Here is a 21528-nt window from a genome sequence, read left to right as displayed (position 1 = left end):
GCTGTTGGACAGCTGTACACTTGTGGGGTTCATGAGTGTGTCTATCCACTATGCACCTCTGTGTGTGTGTGTGTGTGTGTGTGTGTGTGTGTGTGTGTGTGTGTGTGTGTGTGTGTGTGTGTGTGTGTGTGTGTGTGTGTGTGTGTGTGTGTGTGTGTGTGTGTGTGTGTGTGTGTGTTGTGTGTGTGTGCATCTGTATGTTGGAGCAACCAGTCAGAGGAACATAGCAGCAGTAATGATGCTCACACACACACTCTCTAGTCAGGGGGGGGGGGGGGGGGGGGGGGACTCCTAGTCAAGAACCCTACTGTGGTTGCTGTTATCTGACTGTCATGCATAAGGAGCCCAGAGTTGAAGTCTGATTTCATATAAAAACCATGCTGTTGAAAGGGGGTCAAAGATGGAAAAATTCAATTTGGCCTCAGCCTCTCCTTACAGTAACACCCTTTCACTCTATCCCTTAGCCTCCCCCCCTCCCTCCCTGTCTCGTTGGCCTTTATGACACCAATCAGAAATGTAAACATGCCGTAACACATTCTGCCAGTGCCACAGATCTTCATGTGGACGCACACACACGGGATGTGATCCTAAAGTCGATAATTTTACCAGTGTAAATATTAGTTAGTGTCAGGGCCGTTAACATTATAATGGCACTAGTTCAACTGCTTCAAATCCCTGTAAAGCACGCGCTGTCCTCTTCAGCATTCTCACCCTGCCCAGTCTCAATAGCCCAGGCATGTATCTCCCTTCCAGACTGACCCATCCCTGGCCCTCCATGGACAGATCTATGATGCTCTTGGACTCTATGGGTCACTGACAGACAACTCCTCTGCCTGCCCTCCCCTGCTCTCTCAGCTCCTACTGCCTCTGACAGGAGTTAACTGAGGGATTCCAGGAATCAAACTCCTAATGAAGGTTCCAGATGTGTTTATTTAATGACATGTTTGATTTGATCATATTATTAACTTTAGAATCAAATGTCTCCTACTACATCAAAAGTAGACAATTCATAGTTCACAATAAAATAATATAGGAATAGACAAATCCTCCCTACACAATAACAGTCGATTTCTCTCCGAGCGCCAGGATAGAGGGAAATATAGACAAGGTTTCAAATGTTTTTAATAAAATCTTGGTTTCAAATGTGGAGCAAAATTTAACCATACTGTTCCAGAGTACAATACTTTCTGTATTGAAAGATACGACTGTTCAGCAGGTTTACTGTTCCAGAATAGATCTGTATTGAAAGTTACGAATGTTCAACAGGTTTACTGTTCCAGAATAGATCTGTATTGAAAGATACGACTGTTCAGCAGGTTTACTGTTCCAGAATAGATCTGTATTGAAAGTTACGAATGTTCAACAGGTTTACTGTTCCAGAATAGATCTGTATTGAAAGTTACGACTGTTCAGCAGGTTTACTGTTCCAGAATAGATCTGTATTGAAAGTTACGACTGTTCAGCAGGTTTACTGTACCAGAGTAGATATGTATTGAAAGTTACGACTGTTCAGCAGGTTTACTGTTCCAGAGTAGATCTGTATTGAAAGTTACGACTGTTCAGCAGGTTTACTGTACCAGAATAGATCTGTATTGAAAGTTACGACTGTTCAGCAGGTTTACTGTACCAGAGTAGATCTGTATTGAAAGTTACGACTGTTCAGCAGGTTTACTGTTCCAGAATAGATCTGTATTGAAAGTTACGACTGTTCAGCAGGTTTACTGTACCAGAATAGATCTGTATTGAAAGTTACGACTGTTCAGCAGGTTTACTGTACCAGAGTAGATCTGTATTGAAAGTTACGACTGTTCAGCAGGTTTACTGTTCCAGAGTAGATCTGTATTGAAAGTTACGACTGTTCAGCAGGTTTACTGTTCCATAGTAGATCTGTATTGAAAGTTACGACTGTTCAGCAGGTTTACTGTTCCAGAGTAGATCTGTATTGAAAGTTACGACTGTTCAGCAGGTTTACTGTACCAGAATAGATCTGTATTGAAAGTTACGACTGTTCAGCAGGTTTACTGTACCAGAATAGATCTGTATTGAAAGTTACGACTGTTCAGCAGGTTTACGTAGAATATTTATTGAAACAAAGTAGCACATCGATCCAATTTTAAAAAAGAAACAAAACAAAATAACAGCTATAAGAAATATGTTTTGCAAATCTCAATTAATTGCGAAGAGAATAAATATACAGTTTGGATTGATAACATATAGCAAAAATGTTTTAATGAAGATGATCACAGGGCTAGTGTGGAGGAGCTGAGGGGTATTAACAAGTTTGTGGCAACAAGTGAAGGCTAGAACCGTCTGTGAAGGCTTGGACAGGGGTAACACAATGAACAGGTGTTTTAGAACAAGGGGCAATTCCCTTTACAAAAACAATGCCGCGGAACCAAATTAACATGTCCTTAAAAATGTGAAAACAAATGATAAGTAACCTGAAAATATTGTATGTAACAAAGTGTAGGATTTAAATGCATTTATTGAAATAGAAAAAACCCACAGCGCTATCTGGAAGCTTAAGAGATTTGGATAAAAGAAAATAAATACAATTTAATAAGTGATTGGTTGGTTAGACCTAGTATATACCATATAGAACATGTGGGATTTCACCATCATAACCACAACATTGCCCATATACTGTATATTTAAACCATGAAAGTAGCATGTTATATGTTAAGTGGATATGGGTTTTAATATGGAGAAAGTAGACTATAATATGGTATATTACAGACACTGTAGCTCAAAACAAACAAATCATACAGACGGAGTAAGGCCTCGGGGTCAAAGTGCATATGCTGAGTGTGTTTGGGAGGACTAGCTGGGGCACCTTGGAAGATCTAGGCCTTGTGGGATACATTACAGGATGGAACTAACCCCAAGCTAAATTACTCCCACTTTCCTAGGCCCTTGTTTGGTTTAGACAGAGGCAACATAAGGGACTAGGGTTAGGATTTAGGATGGGGCCAATGACTACCTATAGAGACAGGTTTAACAATGTTCAATGGAGGTTTGATTTAGGTCTAACCACCCTATAGAGACAGATTTAACAATGTTCAATGGAGGTTTGATTTAGGTCTAACCACCCTATAGAGACAGATATATGGAAGTAAACCTTCCCCTCTTAGCGGCAGCCCCAGATTCAACAGCTAAGACTGTGGGCATTCAGCGTTCTCCATCAACCACAACATTTAACTAATATAGTGTTATGAAACGGGAGAGAAGCTCCCGTTTCACAGTCATGGTGACCCAATGGACTAGTCAAATATAAGCTATAGGACTGCGGTCCCCAATTACATTCAGCCGTGGGCCCATTTATCCTTGAGCGGATGGTCGAGGGGGCTGACATAGTTATAAATCATTTGTACACTGCAAATTGACCGCAAGAATCCAAAAGAGATACAGTACTTGGCAAAAACAGAATCATTTCTAACCCTGATTACATTGGAATATAATCACATTTCTCTCTATTCATGCGTAGGAATACTTGGGAATAGATTTCCTAAATTAAAAATAAATTTGCGCTGATTTCCCAGTGATTTCCCAGTCTTAAATTCAACAACGAAAATTATAATTTGTCTTTTGTTTTGCTCAGAAAACATGGGGGGAGGCAAATAAAATCACCTGCGGGGAACCTTGTTATAGGTCATATTGAGAGTTTAAAAAAGAATGACTGCTGGTCTCCAGGCCTGGGGATTCATAAAAAATTAGTTTTGGATGATCGGGCACAAATAATCTCAGAAAATAAATATTTCACTGTATTTTCGGTTTCGGAAGGCATAACATGTTTTGGAACTATTACATGGAACAGAAAGTATCAGTCTTCTGCAACGGTATAATTGTTTAACTCTATAAATATAATTTATATAGTTTTTTATTTTTCTTTCTTCCTCTCTTCGCCTCCTTTGTTCCGCCTCTCTGGATACACACACGCATGCACACTTGCACGAACACACACTCTTCCCATCCTCCTCCTCCTCCTCCTCCTCACTTGCAGACGAATTGGTCCACGGTTTTGGTGCAGCGCTTGCACTTGACATAGCAGCACCAGTGGAACTTGCAGTGGCATCGCTCCACAATCTGGGCCTTGTACTGGTCATAACCCCGGCCACAGCACATCAGCTCACAGCCATCCATGCCCTCCGAGGTCTTATTGCACAGTCTGCCTACAGTACCCAGGGAGCCTGTGCTCTGGTTGGACAGACAGTAGTCTGGGCTGGACTCGATGTAGACCAGGTCATGGCTGGTGGGGGGGTTGAACTTGCTGTCCCGCTGCACCAGCTTGCCACGCGAGTTGAGCTTCATGGAGGCCGCGCTGTCGTACTTCTCCTTCAGGGTCTCGCCCACCTTGCGGAAGTCTGCCAGCTGCAGCCAGCACGTCTTCAGACTGCAGGAGCCCGACACACCATGGCACTTACAGGAGACATGGGCCAGGTCCGACACCGTCTGAGAGGACAGAAGGAGAGGTAGAGAGAGGGGGATAGACTGATTATTATCACCAACTAGAGAGACTACACAGGACTAAGAGAAAGCAGAGAACAGATACGTTTCATCTGAAAAGGTCAAACTGCCAACACTGTACACATGTTTTACTGTATGTGTGAACGTATCAGATCTCACAGACGTCATTAGGGAGAAGTACATGATGCCCTCTATGGCCCACTGTCAGCAGAACAGAACCCTGTCAGCAGAACAGAACCCTGTCCGCAGAACAGAACCCTGTCCGCAGAACAGAACCCTGTCAGCAGAACAGAACCCTGTCCGCAGAACAAAACCCTGTCCGCAGAACAGAACCCTGTCAGCAGAACAGAACCCTGTCCGCAGAACAGAACCCTGTCCGCAGAGCAGAACCCTGTCAGCAGAGCAGAACCCTGTCAGCAGAACAGAACCCTGTCAGCAGAACAGAACCCTGTCCGCAGAACAGAACCCTGTCCGCAGAACAGAACCCTGTCAGCAGGGCAGAACCCTGTCCGTAGAACAGAACCCTGTCCGCACAACAGAACCCTGTCAGCAGAACAGAGCCCTGTCCGTAGAACAGAGCCCTGTCAGCAGAACAGAGCCCTGTCCGCAGAACAGAACCCTCATTTCTACCAGTCAGAAGAGATGTGAAAGCAACACGGTCTGGCAAGCTGTTTCCATTGAGGCTGTGTCGAGGCCTCAATTTGAAATGAACTACAGAAAAAGCTCAGCGAGCCTCAGAGGAGAGACAGAGCTGTTACACAGATGATCAAGTGATACTGTTCTACGCCCATCGGCTTGACCTGGATTATCTCTCTCTCCCCTTCCCTCACTACTGTCATTAGGAATCAACTTCAGGACAGCTGAAGTAGGTGGAGATGGACTTGTTTTCCTCCGTTGAGTGTGTGTGTGTGTGTGTCATTAGAATAAGTATGCAGGCACAGTTTCAGTTAGTCAGGGTGTGTGTGTGTCATTAGAATAAGTATGCAGGCACAGTGTTCAGTTAGTCAGGGTGTGTGTGTGTGTCATTAGAATAAGTATGCAGGCACAGTGTTCAGTTAGTCAGGGTGTGTGTGTGTGTCATTAGAATAAGTATACAGGCACAGTGTTCAGTTAGTCAGGGTGTGTGTGTCATTAGAATAAGTATGCAGGCACAGTGTTCAGTTAGTCAGGGTGTGTGTGTGTGTCATTAGAATAAGTATGCAGGCACAGTGTTCAGTTAGTCAGGGTGTGTGTGTGTCATTAGAATAAGTATGCAGGCACAGTGTTCAGTTAGTCAGGGTGTGTGTGTGTGTCATTAGAATAAGTATGCAGGCACAGTGTTCAGTTAGTCAGGGTGTGTGTGTGTGTCATTAGAATAAGTATGCAGGCACAGTGTTCAGTTAGTCAGGGTGTGTGTGTGTGTCATTAGAATAAGTATGCAGGCACAGTGTTCAGTTAGTCAGGGCGTGTGTGTGTCATTAGAATAAGTATGCAGGCACAGTGTTCAGTTAGTCAGGGTGTGTGTGTGTGTCATTAGAATAAGTATGCAGGCACAGTGTTCAGTTAGTCAGGGTGTGTGTGTGTGTCATTAGAATAAGTATGCAGGCACAGTGTTCAGTTAGTCAGGGTGTGTGTGTGTGTCATTAGAATAAGTATGCAGGCACAGTGTTCAGTTAGTCAGGGTGTGTGTGTGTGTCATTAGAATAAGTATGCAGGCACAGTGTTCAGTTAGTCAGGGTGTGTGTGTGTGTCATTAGAATAAGTATGCAGGCACAGTGTTCAGTTAGTCAGGGTGTGTGTGTGTGTCATTAGAATAAGTATGCAGGCACAGTGTTCAGTTAGTCAGGGTGTGTGTGTGTGTCATTAGAATAAGTATGCAGGCACAGTGTTCAGTTAGTCAGGGTGTGTGTGTGTGTCATTAGAATAAGTATGCAGGCACAGTGTTCAGTTAGTCAGGGTGTGTGTGTGTGTCATTAGAATAAGTATGCAGGCACAGTGTTCAGTTAGTCAGGGTGTGTGTGTGTGTCATTAGAATAAGTATGCAGGCACAGTGTTCAGTTAGTCAGGGTGTGTGTGTGTGTCATTAGAATAAGTATGCAGGCACAGTGTTCAGTTAGTCAGGGTGTGTGTGTGTCATTAGAATAAGTATGCAGGCACAGTGTTCAGTTAGTCAGGGCGTGTGTGTGTCATTAGAATAAGTATGCAGGCACAGTGTTCAGTTAGTCAGGGTGTGTGTGTGTCATTAGAATAAGTATGCAGGCACAGTGTTCAGTTAGTCAGGGCGTGTGTGTGTCATTAGAATAAGTATGCAGGCACAGTGTTCAGTTAGTCAGGGCGTGTGTGTGTCATTAGAATAAGTATGCAGGCACAGTGTTCAGTTAGTCAGGGTGTGTGACAGAGCGTATTCCTGCTCACCCTCCGTCCAGCCTCGTTATTGTGTAGGTTCATCATGAGCCGGGCACTCTCGAAGGATCCTTTGGCATAGCTCTTCTCCCGCTCCCGTGCGTCAACAAACTCTTTGGAGAATCTGTAGCCATAGTTCAGGTTGTCCCCGCAGCCGCCCCACAGCCAATCACGAGGCAGGTCTTTGGGACGTGCAGCACGACTGCAGCCGCAGCTCGACAGCTCCCCCTCTCTGCAAGCCCTGCTCACGGCATTGACCACCCCCGCCGCGCTGATGGCATACGTAAATGCTGTTTCTCTGCTTCCTGTGGACAGAGACAGAAGAGCAACATGAATATATGACAGCCCTGGTGATGGATTGAATTTGAAGTGATGAGTCAAAGTCTAAAAAGAAGAGATGAGTCATCGAATGAAGGTCAACATTGTGAGTCACTGTAGTGGAGTCCAGCCGGGACAGAAACAGCACTTCATGGAGCTTTAACATGAGTCAACAATATGGAGCAGAACGATCACACCATGTTAACTTCTGGATATAGTGGGCTCATCTAACCATACTTCCAACAGTAGACCGGTCCTGACGCTTTGCCTCCATCCTTCAGGACATTGATAGTTGTTGGGAGTTAGCCAATAAGAGCAGAGCACTCTCCAGGGGCAGCTGCCAAACCAAAGCAATGTTTCAAACCAGTCATTTCCCCTGAGCAACATGCCAACTGAGCAAACTGGCTCCATCACATCACTGCCTACATCTTTCTGACACGCAGTGTTAACCTTCCATTAAAGACAGCCACTCTACAGTTTACAGTACTGGTGAGAGGGAGAAGAGCCACCTAAAGCACCAGTCTCAGTGCTCATCTAGGAGGACACAAAAATACATATCTGCTGGCCTAAATCCCTAGGAAGCATATTGTAATGACCAAACCAGGCTAGGAGAGAGCAGGGACGAGAGAGGGAAAGAGAGAAAGGGGGGTAAGAGGTTGTGAATGAATTCTGTCCAGATGGGAAGTCTCGGCGGCAGGGTCGGCCAAGGGGGAAAAAGGTTATTAGTTTTCTACAACCTCAAACCCGGTGTAGAAGATTGGCCTGATAGCAGAGCTGTCGACAGACAAGCTGTCCTCTCGATCTACCTCTCTCTCTCCCAGGACTTAGCCTATTTGTGACCATACCTCTATCCTCCACAGATCCCTCCCTCTACCCAGCCAGTGGCCTTGTCCACCCTGCCACAGGGGCAGCCAACATGGGCAGGGGAGAGAAGTTGACTCCCCTAGCCTGGAGCTCAGCCTTAAATCAGCAGCACTGAACAGTCAGAGACTGGGGAGGACATGTTTACATGGCCCAGAGCGGACCGAGATGGGAGCCCTGTCCTCCCCTTGATGGAGAGAGGGGAGACAAAGAGAGAGATGGAGAGAGAGAACGAAGCTGTCCTCCCCTTGATGGAGAGAGGGGAGACAAAGAGAGAGATGGAGAGAGAGAACGAAGCTGTCCTCCCCTTGATGGAGAGAGGGGAGACAAAGGGAGAGATGGAGAGAGAGAACGAAGCTGTCCTCCCCTTGATGGGGAGAGGGGAGACAAAGAGAGAGATGGAGAGAGAGAATGAAGCTGTCCTCCCATTGATGTCTTTTCTATGAAGATATATGTGTAAAATGTGATCTCAGAACAGTGGTGGGACTGAGACAAAAGCAGGCTCAGCTCAAAAGTATTCACAGGGAGGAGTCTCACAGAGAGACAGAGAGAGACACAGTGAAAGACAGACAGAGAGACACAGAGAGAGAGAGAGACAGAGACAAAGAGAGAGAGAGAGAGAGACACCGAGAGAGACAGAGACAAAGAGAGAGAGAGAGAGAGAGAGAGCATAGCCTTGCTATTGAGAAAGGCCGCCGTAGGCAGACATGGCTCTCAAGAGAAGACAGGCTATGTGCACACTACCCACAAAATGAGATGGAAACTGAGCTGCACTTCCTAACCTCCTGCCAAATGTATGACCATATTAGAGACACATATTTCCCTCAGATCACACAGATCCACAAAGAATTCGAAAACAAATCCAATTTTGATAAACTCCCATATCTACTGGGTGAAATTCCAGTGTGCCATCAGAGCAGCAAGATTTGTGACTTGTTGCCACAAGAAAAGGGCAACCAGTGAAGAACAAACACCATTGTAAATACAACCCATATTTATGGTTATTTATTTTCCCTTGTGTACTTTAAACCATTTGTACATCGTTACAACACTGTATATATATAATATGACATTTGTAATGTCTTTATTGTTTTGAAACTTCTGTATGTGTAATGTTTATTGTTCATTTTTATTGTTTATTTCACTTTTGTGTATTGTCTACCTTACTTGCTTTGGCAATGTTAACACATGTTTCCCATGCCAATAAAGCCCCTTGAATTGAATTGAATTGAATTGAATTGAGAGAGAGAGACAAACAGAGACAGAGAGAGACAAAGAGAGAGAGAGAGAGACAGAGAGAGAGAGAGAGAGAGAGGAGACAGAGACAGACAGAGACAGAGAGACAGAGAGACAAAGAGAGAGAGAGAAAGAGAGACAGAGACAAAAAGAGAGAGACAGAGACAAAGAGAGACAGAGAGACAAAGAGAGAGAGAGAGAGAAAGAGAGACAGAGACAAAAAGAGAGAGACAGGGACAAAGAGAGACAGAGAGACAAAGAGAGAGAGACAGAGACAAACAGAGAGAGAGAGAGAGAGAGAGAGACAGAGAGACAGAGACAAAGAGAGAGAGAGAGAGAAAGAGAGAGACAAAGAGAGAGAGAGAGAAAGAGAGAGACAGAGACAAACAGAGAGAGAGAGAGACAAAGAGAGAGAGAGAGAGAGACAAAGAGAGAGACAAAGAGAGAGAGTCAGAGAGAGAGAGAGACAGAACAAAAATGGGAAGGAGTTAGTGCATCTCTGTCGAGCCTTAGGCCTGTACATGCTTAATGGTAGAATCAGAGGGGACTCTTTAGGTCAGTTGACTTACTGCTCAGCTCTTGGGACAAGTGTAGTCGATTATGCCATCACGGACATTGACCCCTCCTCCATTAGTGCATTCACTGTCAGACCACAGACACCATTGTCAGATCAGTCAGATCAACGTGTTCAAGAAATTAACCGGCAATATTTATTTTAAAAAACTGCCCAATAAACTCTACAACATAAACCAATCGTACAGATGGGCTCCAAACAGTGCAGAGAGATTCATTGAAACACTGAACTCAAATTAAATGATGAACTCTATACAGTTTTTCAATAACTCACAATACAAAAACAATAAAGATGGTGTCAATTCGGCTACTCAAAACATCAACTGCATATTCCAAAAAGAGGCATCAAAAGCAAATTTGAGAAAACCAAAGAAATGCAACATCAGAAACAAAAAATGGTTTGATAATGAATGTAAAACAATTAGAAAACACCTAAGACAAATGTCAAACAAAAAACATAAGCAGCAAAACAACCCAGAGCTACGATATGAATACTTTGAAACTCTGAAACAGTATAAACAAACACTGAAACACAAGAAATTGAACTATACCAACAAGACCAAAATCAGTTCTGGGACATGTGGAACAATTTAAGCACAACAAAGCCACAAGAATTAGCCATACAAGATGTAGGAATTTGGAAAACTTATTTTGATAATCTATACAAAAACTTCCCACAAAAAGACTTACAACAGAACCAATTAGAAATTAAAGAAAAATTGAACATCCTTGAATCAGTCATTAAAAACAACCAAAATCCATTAGATTACCCAACAACCCAACAAGAACTAAATGAAAAGCTCAAATCTATTAAATCAAAGAAGGCTTGTGGTCTAGACAACATCAGAAATGAAATGCTGAAAAACAGCACACCTGAGTTGCAAAATGCTGTGCTTAAATTGTTCAACATGGTTTTAACTTCTGGCTGCTTCCCTGACGTCTGGAACCAGGGGCTCATCTCAACTATCCACAAAAGTGGAGACAAATCAGACCCCAATAATTACAGGGGAATTTGCGTAAACAGTAACTTGGGAAAGGTTTTCTGTAGCATTTTGAATTCAAGAATTCAAACCTTTCTCCAAGAAAAAAAATGTAATAAGTAAATGTCAAATTGGCTTTCTCCCTAACCATCGCACTACTGACCATATATATACCTTACACACACTAATTAATAAACATGCCCACCGAAAGAAAGAGGGCAAAATCTTTGCTTGCTTTATTGACTTTAAAAAAGCATTTGATTATATTTCTATTTCTCCAAAGTGGGCTTGGTGTTAAGGTGTATGACTTAATAAAATGTATGTACACAGAAAACAAGTGTGCAATAAAAATCTAAAACCAAAGAACAGAATTCTTTTCACAATGTCGAGGTGTGAGACAAGGCTGTAGTTTGAGTCCAAATCTTTTCAACATTTATATCAATGAATTAGCAGACATGTTGGACCATTCTCCATCCCCAGGACTCACACTATTTGACACAGAGGTGAAATACCTGCTATTTGCTGATGACTTGGTACTTCTATCACCAACCAAAGAAGGTCTTCAACAGAACATTAATATTCTAGAGCAATATTGCCATAATTGGGCCCTGGCAGTAAATTTCCAAAAAACGAAAATCATGATTTTCCAACAAAAAAAACAGATGTCAGAAACACAAATATAAATTCACCCTGAACAACACCATAATTGAACACACTAAAAATTACACCTATCTTGGTCTGACCATATCTGCATTGGGAAACTTTATTATGGCAGTGAATGCACTCAAAGAAAAAGCCCGCAGAGCATTGTATGCAATAAAAATTAAATTATTCAAAATCATCATCCCAATTAGAATTTGGACCAAAATATTTGACAGTGTAATCCTACCAATAGCTCTTTACGGAAGTGAGGTTTGGGGGCCACTCAATAAACTGGACTTTAAAATGTGGGACAAACATCCAATTGAAGCCCTACATGCAGAATTCTGTTGGAAAATCCTACAAGTCCAGAGAAATACACCAACTAATGCATGTAGGGCTGAATTGGGCCGCTTTCCAGTAATAATGAAAATACAGAAAAGATCATAATTTTTTTTTTGTCTACATCTAAATTCAAGTCCAAATTCAAGTCTGCAATTTAAAGCACTTCAAACCCAAGAGCTGAGCCCAGAAACGAGCCCTCTCAGTCAGCTGGTGTTGGACCTAACCAACCAAGCTGACACCAGCACTGCTTCAAAAGAAAGAATTCCAATAAACAAAATCCTGAACCAATCAAAGGACTCATATATACAACATTGGAAAAACAAAACAAAATCCCAAAGCCGACTAAATTGCTATCTGACCCTAAACAGAGAATATGAATTGGCTGATTATCTCTACTCTGTCAGAGATACGAAGCAGAGACAGATCCTTACCAAGTACAAGCTGAGTGACCACCGATTGGCAATAGAAACCGGCAGACATAAAAAGACATGGCTACCCAAAGAGGAGTGTGTATGTGGTCACTGCCTGACAGGGGAGGTAGAAACAGAGATGCACTTTCTCCTTTACTGAGAAAAATATTCCTCACCAAGAGATTCATTATTCATAGACATGACTACATTTATTCCAAATTTTAACTTATTAAACCCAGAGGAAAAATAAAAAATACTCATGGGCGAAGGAGTAATGGCTACTCTTGCAGCCAAATATGTATTTGCCTGCCATAGCCTGAGGGACACTGAATAATAACATCTGCATAGTAAGCAGTAACTTACTTATTATTACTGTTATTGTTATTACTGTTATTGTTATTACTATTATTATTGTTGTTTATCATTCCAAATAGTAGTGGTAATGGTAATGATAGCAGTTTAGTGATGGTGGTGGTAGTAGTAGTGGTATGGGTGGTAATGGTAATGATAGCAGTTTAGTGATGGTGGTGGTGGTAGTAGTGGTAATGATGATAGTAGTTGTAGTACTGATGTAATGGTGAAGATGACCGTTATTTAGTGATAAGTTAGTTATAGTTTCATTTTCCATTTATATTTTTATATTTATTACATTACATTCGACTACTGACTGTTACCATTTTATTGTTATTATTTTTGTATTTAATTTTGTATTATTATTTACTGCTATTTTATATTATTATTTGTTATTGTTTATCATTTTATTACAATGTATATTGTATACATTGTTGCTTTGGCAAAATTGACACAATGTTTTTCATGCCAATAAAGCAGCTTGAATTTGAATTTGAGAGACAGAGACAAAGAGAGAGAGAGAGACAAAGACAAAGTGAGAGAGACAAACAGAGACAAAGAGAGAGAGAGAGACAAAGACAAAGTGAAAGAGAGACAAACAGAGACAAAGAGAGAGAGAGACAAAGACAAAGTGAGAGAGAGACAAACAGAGACAAAGAGAGAGAGAGACAAAGACAAAGTGAGAGAGAGACAAACAGAGACAAAGAGAGAGAGAGACAAAGAGCGCATTCGAGGTGATAATGGTATAGTTTAGGTTCGTCCAGATCCTGTCCTCTCATTTCATCTCTTACAGATGCTCAAGCCACAGCATGACCACAATGCTAGGCTGAACGGCATGAGAGAAATGCTTTGGTTTAAATTAAATGTGACAATTATGAACAATAAATGTCTGCAGTAAACCACCTCCTGTGGCGAAGGCACACAGTAAAACAAACTGTCAATAAGGAGATGGGATTGAAACCCATTACCTCTCTGGGTTCTATGAGGGGTGAAAGACTAGTGGGATTAAACCCATTACCTCTCTGGGTTCTATGAGGAGTGAAAGACTAGTGGGATTAAACCCATTACCTCTCTGGGTTCTATGAGGAGTGAAAGACTAGTGGGATTAAACCCATTACCTCTCTGGGTTCTATGAGGAGTGAAAGACTAGTGGGATTAAACCCATTACCTCTCTGGGTTCTATGAGGGGTGAAAGACTAGTGGGATTAAACCCATTACCTCTCTGGGTTCTATGAGGAGTGAAAGACTAGTGGGATTAAACCCATTACCTCTCTGGGTTCTATGAGGGGTGAAAGACTAGTGGGATTAAACCCATTACCTCTCTGGGTTCTATGAGGGGTGAAAGACTAGTGGGATTAAACCCATTAACATAGGCGGAAATCCCAGGGGGGACGGGGGGGACACGACCCCCCCATCTTGGGAAAAATATGATTTGTCCCCACCAATATATCACTGTAAACATAACTATGTAATTTCAATAATATTAATAATACGCAATGAAAGCACTTGTGCTGATTATAGACACTTAATAGCGCATTTAAATTTCAAAAGATTGCGACCCCCCCCCGCCCTTTGCCTCACAATGGTTTGATCCACTGCCAGTTCTTTAGCTGGCAAGGTAATAAAGGGTTCGTATCTACTGTCCGAAAGGGACATGTACGTAACTGACGTGAGGTTAATCCAGTCAATCCATAGCAGGTCCATAGCAATGTTATTTATTTATTTTTATGTTGGCAGGGTTCACACACTAGTTGAATTTGCAGAGCTAGCGCGCAAACTAAAGCAAACATTAACTATCAAGCTAGCTAGTACCTATTCCATTTATGTGGCGTCGTCAAAGATGGAATCTTTGCTATCGTCAGTTTATTCCAAGATCAGCATGCAGCTGTAGTGCTTCGACGTCCCTGTGATAAGGTTAGCAATAAACTGAAGTCCAAACTGAACAGAACAGAACTACACTCTCTTCTACCATTGTCTTAAATATATATAATGGTCTCCTTGCAAAAGATAAATTGTCGCTAGTGAACTTTTTTTATTTTATTTTATTTCACCTTTATTTAACCAGGTAGCAAAGATTATAGCAAACACACAGAAACGGAATTGGTGCTCGCTAGCTTTACAAATTCAGCTATTGTTGGAAGCCAGCCAATATGAAACATAGGTCCCGTGTGGCTCAGTTGGTAGAGCATGGCGCTTGCAACGCCAGGGTTGTGGGTTCATTTCCCACGGGGGGACCAGGGTTCAATTCCCACGGGGGGACCAGGATGAATATGTATGAACTTTCCAATTTGTAAGTCGCTCTGGATAAGAGCGTCTGCTAAATGAATTAAATGTAAATGTTAAATGTAAATGTAAACAAACTATTTAAATTACAAAAGGTTGCAGCATGTGTTGTGTAAATGTGTGTGTGTGCAGCTAGGCCAGCCAGCCAGCCAGGTAGAAAAATGGCAGAAAAAAGTAAGAAGACGGACATCAGAGTATTTGTCAGTACACCAAAACGCATAGTAAGAACTCTAGTATCCTAATATCTCAAAGACTAGTTGATAAAATGTTCATAAGAAAGAAGTGAAATGCTAATGGAAATGTTTCACAATGATGTCATTAGGCAGAGCAGGCAACAGATGGCACACAGACAGCAGAGCTGGGGACAGATATGCAGGGACAGACTGGCAGAGACAGGGAGTCTCAGGTAAGTTTGTTGAGTCTTTGTTTGGCAACATTATGAAAGGTTCTCAATTTTTTTGACTTGTAAAATAGGGACATAATTGGAAAATGCCATGGATACCTCCACTCTCAACTTAAACTGGTGACTAAACTAAGATTTGTTTACGGCAATGGTATTGCTGTTGTGATTAATTGTGTAGTTTTGGGTACCGGTAGTTAGGAGTACGGCAAACACCTTATTTATTTTCTAGGAGACCGGCTGAGTCAGTTAGGGTGGTGAAAGGGAAAGAGCCAGGGAGAGAGACTTCAGAGGACAGTGTCACAGCCACGGCAGGACCAAGTGTCACCCTTGTTGCCAGCAGCACCAGTATAGGGGACAGTGGCACAGCATTGTCCAGTTACCACAGTGATGGCACAAAACCATATCAGCCACACCCACAATTTATAGAACCGCAAACTCTTGCCAACAGAGTGTTGACGTTTCAAGAGAGATGGTTTCGCGATTTCCCCTGGCTACATTATAATCCATCAATAAAAGGAGTGTTGTGTTTTCACTGTAGCCAAGGGTTTTCAAGCCAGCCATCTTTTGGCCAAAGAGCTGATGCTGCCTTCATTAGTGCAGGATTTAGGAACTGGAGAAAAGGCATTGAAAAATTCACAGCACATCAAAATTGCCAAACCCACCGCCACTTTGTAATTGTAACAGCACACCAGCTAAATCCAATCAGTGTCCAGTTATGTCCAGCGCGTGGGTTAAACAGCTGGATGACGCAAGGCATTGCTTGATGAAAATTGTTAGTTCGGTGCGGCATGTAGTAAGACAGGGACAAGCCTTTAGAGGCCACACGGATGACAGTGGGAATTTATACCAGATTTTGAAACTTAGGGCAGAAGAGGATGATCCCATTTTACTGAAGTGGTTAACAGAGCGTACCACAATATACACAGGCCCCAAAGCACAGAATGAAATTCTGAACATCATGGCCAATAGTCATTCGAGGCATTGCAGCTGAGATTAGGTCTCTTCCGATTGTACAATTTTCATTAATTGTTGATGGTACTCAAGATGTCTCTGGTGCTGAACAGGAGAGTGTCTGTCTGCGTTATGTTGACCATGACCATGTCCCTCACAAGGAGTTTATTGGGCTATACAGGGTGTCGGAGACAACAGGCGAGGGCATTGCGAAAGTGCCAACTGATGTGTTGTTGAGGAAACCCGCAAACATATGCTCGGTTCTTTTGTTCAGTAGTGTGTATAGCAGTGGTTCTCAACCTTTTTGGGGTACTGGAACCCCTGCATATTTTGAGGCAAGGCAGGCAAGGTTTTGAGCAGTCCTCAGGGACCTCCACCCCCTCTATATTATATGTAAACTTACTGGAAACCTTGTGGTACTGACTACATTCATTACACTTTTTTATTTCACGGACCCCTTGCAATTAGTCCATGGACCCCTGTTTGAGAACCCCTGGTGTAATTGATATTTGTTCTTTTGTTTAGTAGTTTTCAGGACACTTACAAATGATTTATTTCATGTTATTTTATTTAAAATGGCCTACTTTGTGCGACATACTTGTCCATAGCTGCTGTTTGAAGAGTTGAGACACTGACTGAGTTGAGACACTGACTGAGTTGAAACACTGACTGAGTTGAGACACTGACTGAGTTGAGACACTGACTGAGTTGAGACACTGACTGAGTTGAGACACTGACTGAGTTGAGACACTGGCTGAGTTGAGACACTGGCTGAGTTGAGACACTGGCTGAGTTGAGACACTGGCTGAGTTGAGACACTGGCTGAGTTGAGACACTGGCTGAGTTGAGACACTGGCTAAGTTGAGACACTGGCTGAGTTGAGACACTGGCTGAGTTGAGACACTGGCTGAGTTGAGACACTGGCTGAGTTGAGACACTGGCTGAGTTGAGACACTGGCTGAGTTGAGACACTGAAGGATATTTTGTTTGATTTATTTGGGTTTTTCATTGAAGTAGTTATTTTGCTTTTAGAACTACTTATTTTAAGCTTTTTGTTCTTGCAAAGATATTGTAGACTCAGGCCAGGTGGACATATTTAATGACTATATAAATGTATCAGAAAAAGTCCAATTAAAAGGTCAATTCAATACGGAGACCAACTTTGTGATGGTTCTCAATGGAGATTCTTTTAGATGTGATCACACCATGTTCATTGTATTTATGAAAACTACACCCATACAGTGTACAGTACCATTGTCACCTACTGACCTTTCTTGATATTGCTGGTTGTAAGTACGAATACCTCCATACATACTGGACTGGTAAGGAGCACTGCTATAACTATTATTAGTAGTAGAATTATAATGATTTAAACATTTGAACAAGTTGGGAAAACCCTTCAGTTAACTACTGTACCTATCAATTATCCAGTTGTAGGAATTATGGTTCCTCAATATACATTTAACAACGTATGCTATGTGTTACAGCACTACTTTTGGTGTCCCCCTCAGGAATTGCTCTTGAGAAAATGTAATGTAATTGTCCCCTCCAAGGTTGATCTCAGATTTTCGCCCCTGCCCATTACCTCTCTGGGTTCTATGAGGGGTGAAAGACTAGTGGGATTAAACCCATTACCTCTCTGGGTTCTATGAGGGGTGAAAGACTAGTGGGATTGAAACCCATTACCTCTCTGGGTTCTATGAGGAGTGAAAGACTAGTGGGATTGAAACCCATTACCTCTCTGGGTTCTATGAGGGGTGAAAGACTAGTGGGATTGAAACCCATTACCTCTCTGGGTTCTATGAGGAGTGAAAGACTAGTGGGATTAAACCCATTACCTCTCTGGGTTCTATGAGGGGTGAAAGACTAGTGGGATTAAACCCATTACCTCTCTGGGTTCTATGAGGAGTGAAAGACTAGTGGGATTAAACCCATTACCTCTCTGGGTTCTATGAGGGGTGAAAGACTAGTGGGATTAAACCCATTACCTCTCTGGGTTCTATGAGGAGTGAAAGACTAGTGGGATTAAACCCATTACCTCTCTGGGTTCTATGAGGGGTGAAAGACTAGTGGGATTAAACCCATTACCTCTCTGGGTTCTATGAGGGGTGAAAGACTAGTGGGATTAAACCCATTACCTCTCTGGGTTCTATGAGGGGTGAAAGACTAGTGGGATTAAACCCATTACCTCTCTGGGTTCTATGAGGGGTGAAAGACTAGCTCTCACATACACAAGCTTTAACTCTGTAAATAATCCAGAGGGGGAAAAAAGTGTGTTTTTGCATGGATGCATGTGTGTTTAAGATGCATGGAGGCTGAATGCAGTTCATCCCCATTGTGAGTGTCAGTCTCTAGCCAAGAAGCCCCAGGCCTTATAAAGAGACCTCACCCACAAACTATTCCCCCAGCACAGCTGCTCAATGTCACCCCGTGCATTACAACAGGAGATGAGGGGACCGACAAACCCTCCTCTGGTCTAGTAGGAAAGAGGGGAAATGGGGACGAAGAGTGTGCATACTTAGAGCTAGAGAAATAGACAACCCATAACTAATCAGTAGATACACATGACCTCCTCTGTTACGCAAGCGCTGATACTCAACCTCTGTCACATGCAGAGTACAATACAACACATAGCATAATGTAGGAGTGTATCAAAACTATACTCCCTGTGACTGGAGAACACCACTGAGCTAAAGACTGACCTATCTGCATGACGCGTCCGAACACGGATGCATTATCCACGGTGCTACAGTTCCACCGCCGCTGTCTGAACTGGTATTGGCACTCATTGATGCCCGTCTTGGCGCCCTCGCCTATGTAGACCATGTGGTCCTGGTAGAGCTGGCACAGCTTCCTCTGCCCCTGGGAGAGGCCCGTCAGCTGGCTGCACAGAGGCTGGGCCCCGATGATGTAGGCCTCAGGGATCAGCAGAGGGTTCATGGCAAGAGACCTGGACAGAGAAACACACTATTCTAATAGAGACCTGGACAGAGAAACACACTATTCTAATAGAGACCTGGACAGAGAAACACACTATTCTAATAGAGACCTGGACAGAGAAACACACTATTCTAATAGAGACCTGGACGGAGAAACACACTATTCTAATAGAGACCTGGACAGAGAAACACACTATTCTAATAGAGACCTGGACAGAGAAACACACTATTCTAATAGAGACCTGGACAGAGAAACACACTATTCTAATAGAGACCTGGACAGAGAAACACACTATTCTAATAGAGACCTGGACAGAGAAACACACTATTCTAATAGAGACCTGGACAGAGAAACACACTATTCTAATAGAGACCTGGACAGAGAAACACACTATTCTAATAGAGACCTGGACAGAGAAACACACTATTCTAATAGAGACCTGGACAGAGAAACACACTATTCTAATAGAGACCTGGACAGAGAAACACACTATTCTAATAGAGACCTGGACAGAGAAACACACTATTCTAATAGAGACCTGGACAGAGGGAGACACAGAGGGAGACACAGAGGGAGACACAGAGGGAGACACAGAGGAAGACACAGAGGGAGACACAGAGGGAGACACAGAGGGAGACACAGAGGGAGACAGAGAGGGAGACAGAGAGGGAGACACAGAGGGAGACAGAGAGGGAGACAGAGTCGGAGACACAGAGGGAGACACAGAGGGAGACACAGAGGGAGACACAGAGGGAGACAGAGAGGGAGACAGAGAGGGAGACACAGAGGGAGACACAGAGGGAGACACAGAGGGAGACAGAGAGGGAGACAGAGTCGGATACACAGAGGGAGACACAGAGGGAGACAGAGAGGAAGACAGAGAGGAAGACAGAGAGGGAGACACAGAGGGAGACAGAGGGAGACAGAGTCGGAGACACAGAGGGAGACACAGAGGGAGACAGAGAGGGAGACACAGAGGGAGACACAGAGGGAGACAGAGAGGGAGACAGAGAGGGAGACAGAGAGGGAGACACAGAGGGAGACACAGAGGGAGACAGAGAGGGAGACACAGAGGGAGACACAGAGGGAGACACAGAGAGGGAGACACAGAGGGAGACACAGAGGGAGACACAGAGGGAGACACAGAGGGAGACAGAGAGGGAGACAGAGAGGGAGACAGAGAGGGAGACACAGAGGGAGACAGAGAGGGAGACAGAGAGGGAGACAGAGAGGGAGACACAGAGGGAGACACAGAGGGAGACATAGAGGGAGACATAGAGGGAGACAGAGTCGGAGACACAGAGGGAGAGACAGAGGGAGACAGAGAGGAAGACAGAGAGGGAGACACAGAGGGAGACAGAGAGGGAGACACAGAGGGAGACACAGAGGGAGACACAGAGGGAGACACAGAGGGAGACACAGAGGGAGACAGAGAGGGAGACACAGAGGGAGACACAGAGGGAGACAGAGAGGGAGACAGAGAGGGAGACAGAGAGGGAGACAGAGAGGGAGACACAGAGGGAGACACAGAGGGAGACAGAGAGGGAGACAGAGAGGAAGACAGAGAGGAAGACAGAGAGGGAGACAGAGAGGGATACACAGAGGGAGACACAGAGGGAGACACAGAGGGAGACACAGAGGGAGACACAGAGGGAGACACAGAGGGAGACAGAGAGGGAGACAGAGAGGGAGACAGAGAGGGAGACAGAGAGGGAGACACAGAGGGAGACACAGAGGGAGACAGAGAGGGAGACACAGAGGGAGACACAGAGGGAGACAGAGAGGGAGACACAGAGGGAGACAGAGAGGGAGACACAGAGGGAGAGAGAGAGGGAGAGAGAGAGGGAGACACAGAGGGAGACACAGAGGGAGACACAGAGGGAGACAGAGAGGGAGACAAAGAGGGAGACAGAGAGGGAGACAGAGAGGGAGACAGAGAGGGAGACAGAGAGGGAGACAGAGAGGGAGACACAGAGGGAGAAACAGAGGGAGACAGAGAGGGAGACACAGAGGGAGACACAGAGGGAGACAGAGAGGGAGACAGAGAGGGAGACACAGAGGGAGACACAGAGGGAGACACAGAGGGAGACACAGAGGGAGAAACAGAGGGAGACACAGAGGGAGACACAGAGGGAGACACAGAGGGAGACAGAGAGGGAGACACAGAGGGAGACACAGAGAAGGAGACAGAGAGGGAGACACAGAGGGAGACACAGAGGGAGACACAGAGGGAGACAGAGAGGGAGACACAGAGGGAGACACAGAGGGAGACACAGAGGGAGACACAGAGGGAGACACAGAGGGAGACACAGAGGGAGACAGAGAGGGAGACAGAGAGGGAGACAGAGAGGGAGACAGAGAGGGAGACACAGAGGGAGACACAGAGGGAGAC

At 43.9% G+C, this 21528-nt stretch overlaps 1 protein-coding gene across 1 annotated transcript in view; it reads right to left on the bottom strand.

The window, feature by feature from the left end:
* Positions 1 to 2058: 2058 nt before the first annotated feature.
* Positions 2059 to 21528, bottom strand: part of LOC129861224 (protein Wnt-5a-like) — a 39053-nt gene continuing 19583 nt past the window's right edge. Inside the window, exons 3-5 of the mRNA XM_055932447.1 lie at positions 18899 to 19146; positions 6859 to 7151; positions 2059 to 4449 (exon numbers count right to left, since the gene is read on the bottom strand). Of these exons, the coding sequence (XP_055788422.1) occupies positions 3991 to 4449; positions 6859 to 7151; positions 18899 to 19146 (1000 nt within the window). The 3' untranslated portion in view covers positions 2059 to 3990. The remainder of the gene's footprint in view (positions 4450 to 6858; positions 7152 to 18898; positions 19147 to 21528) is intronic.

The sequence above is a fragment of the Salvelinus fontinalis genome, chromosome 8 (assembly GCF_029448725.1).
Source record: "Salvelinus fontinalis isolate EN_2023a chromosome 8, ASM2944872v1, whole genome shotgun sequence".
NCBI lineage: Eukaryota > Metazoa > Chordata > Actinopteri > Salmoniformes > Salmonidae > Salvelinus > Salvelinus fontinalis.
This window is presented reverse-complemented; position numbering and strand designations above follow the sequence as displayed.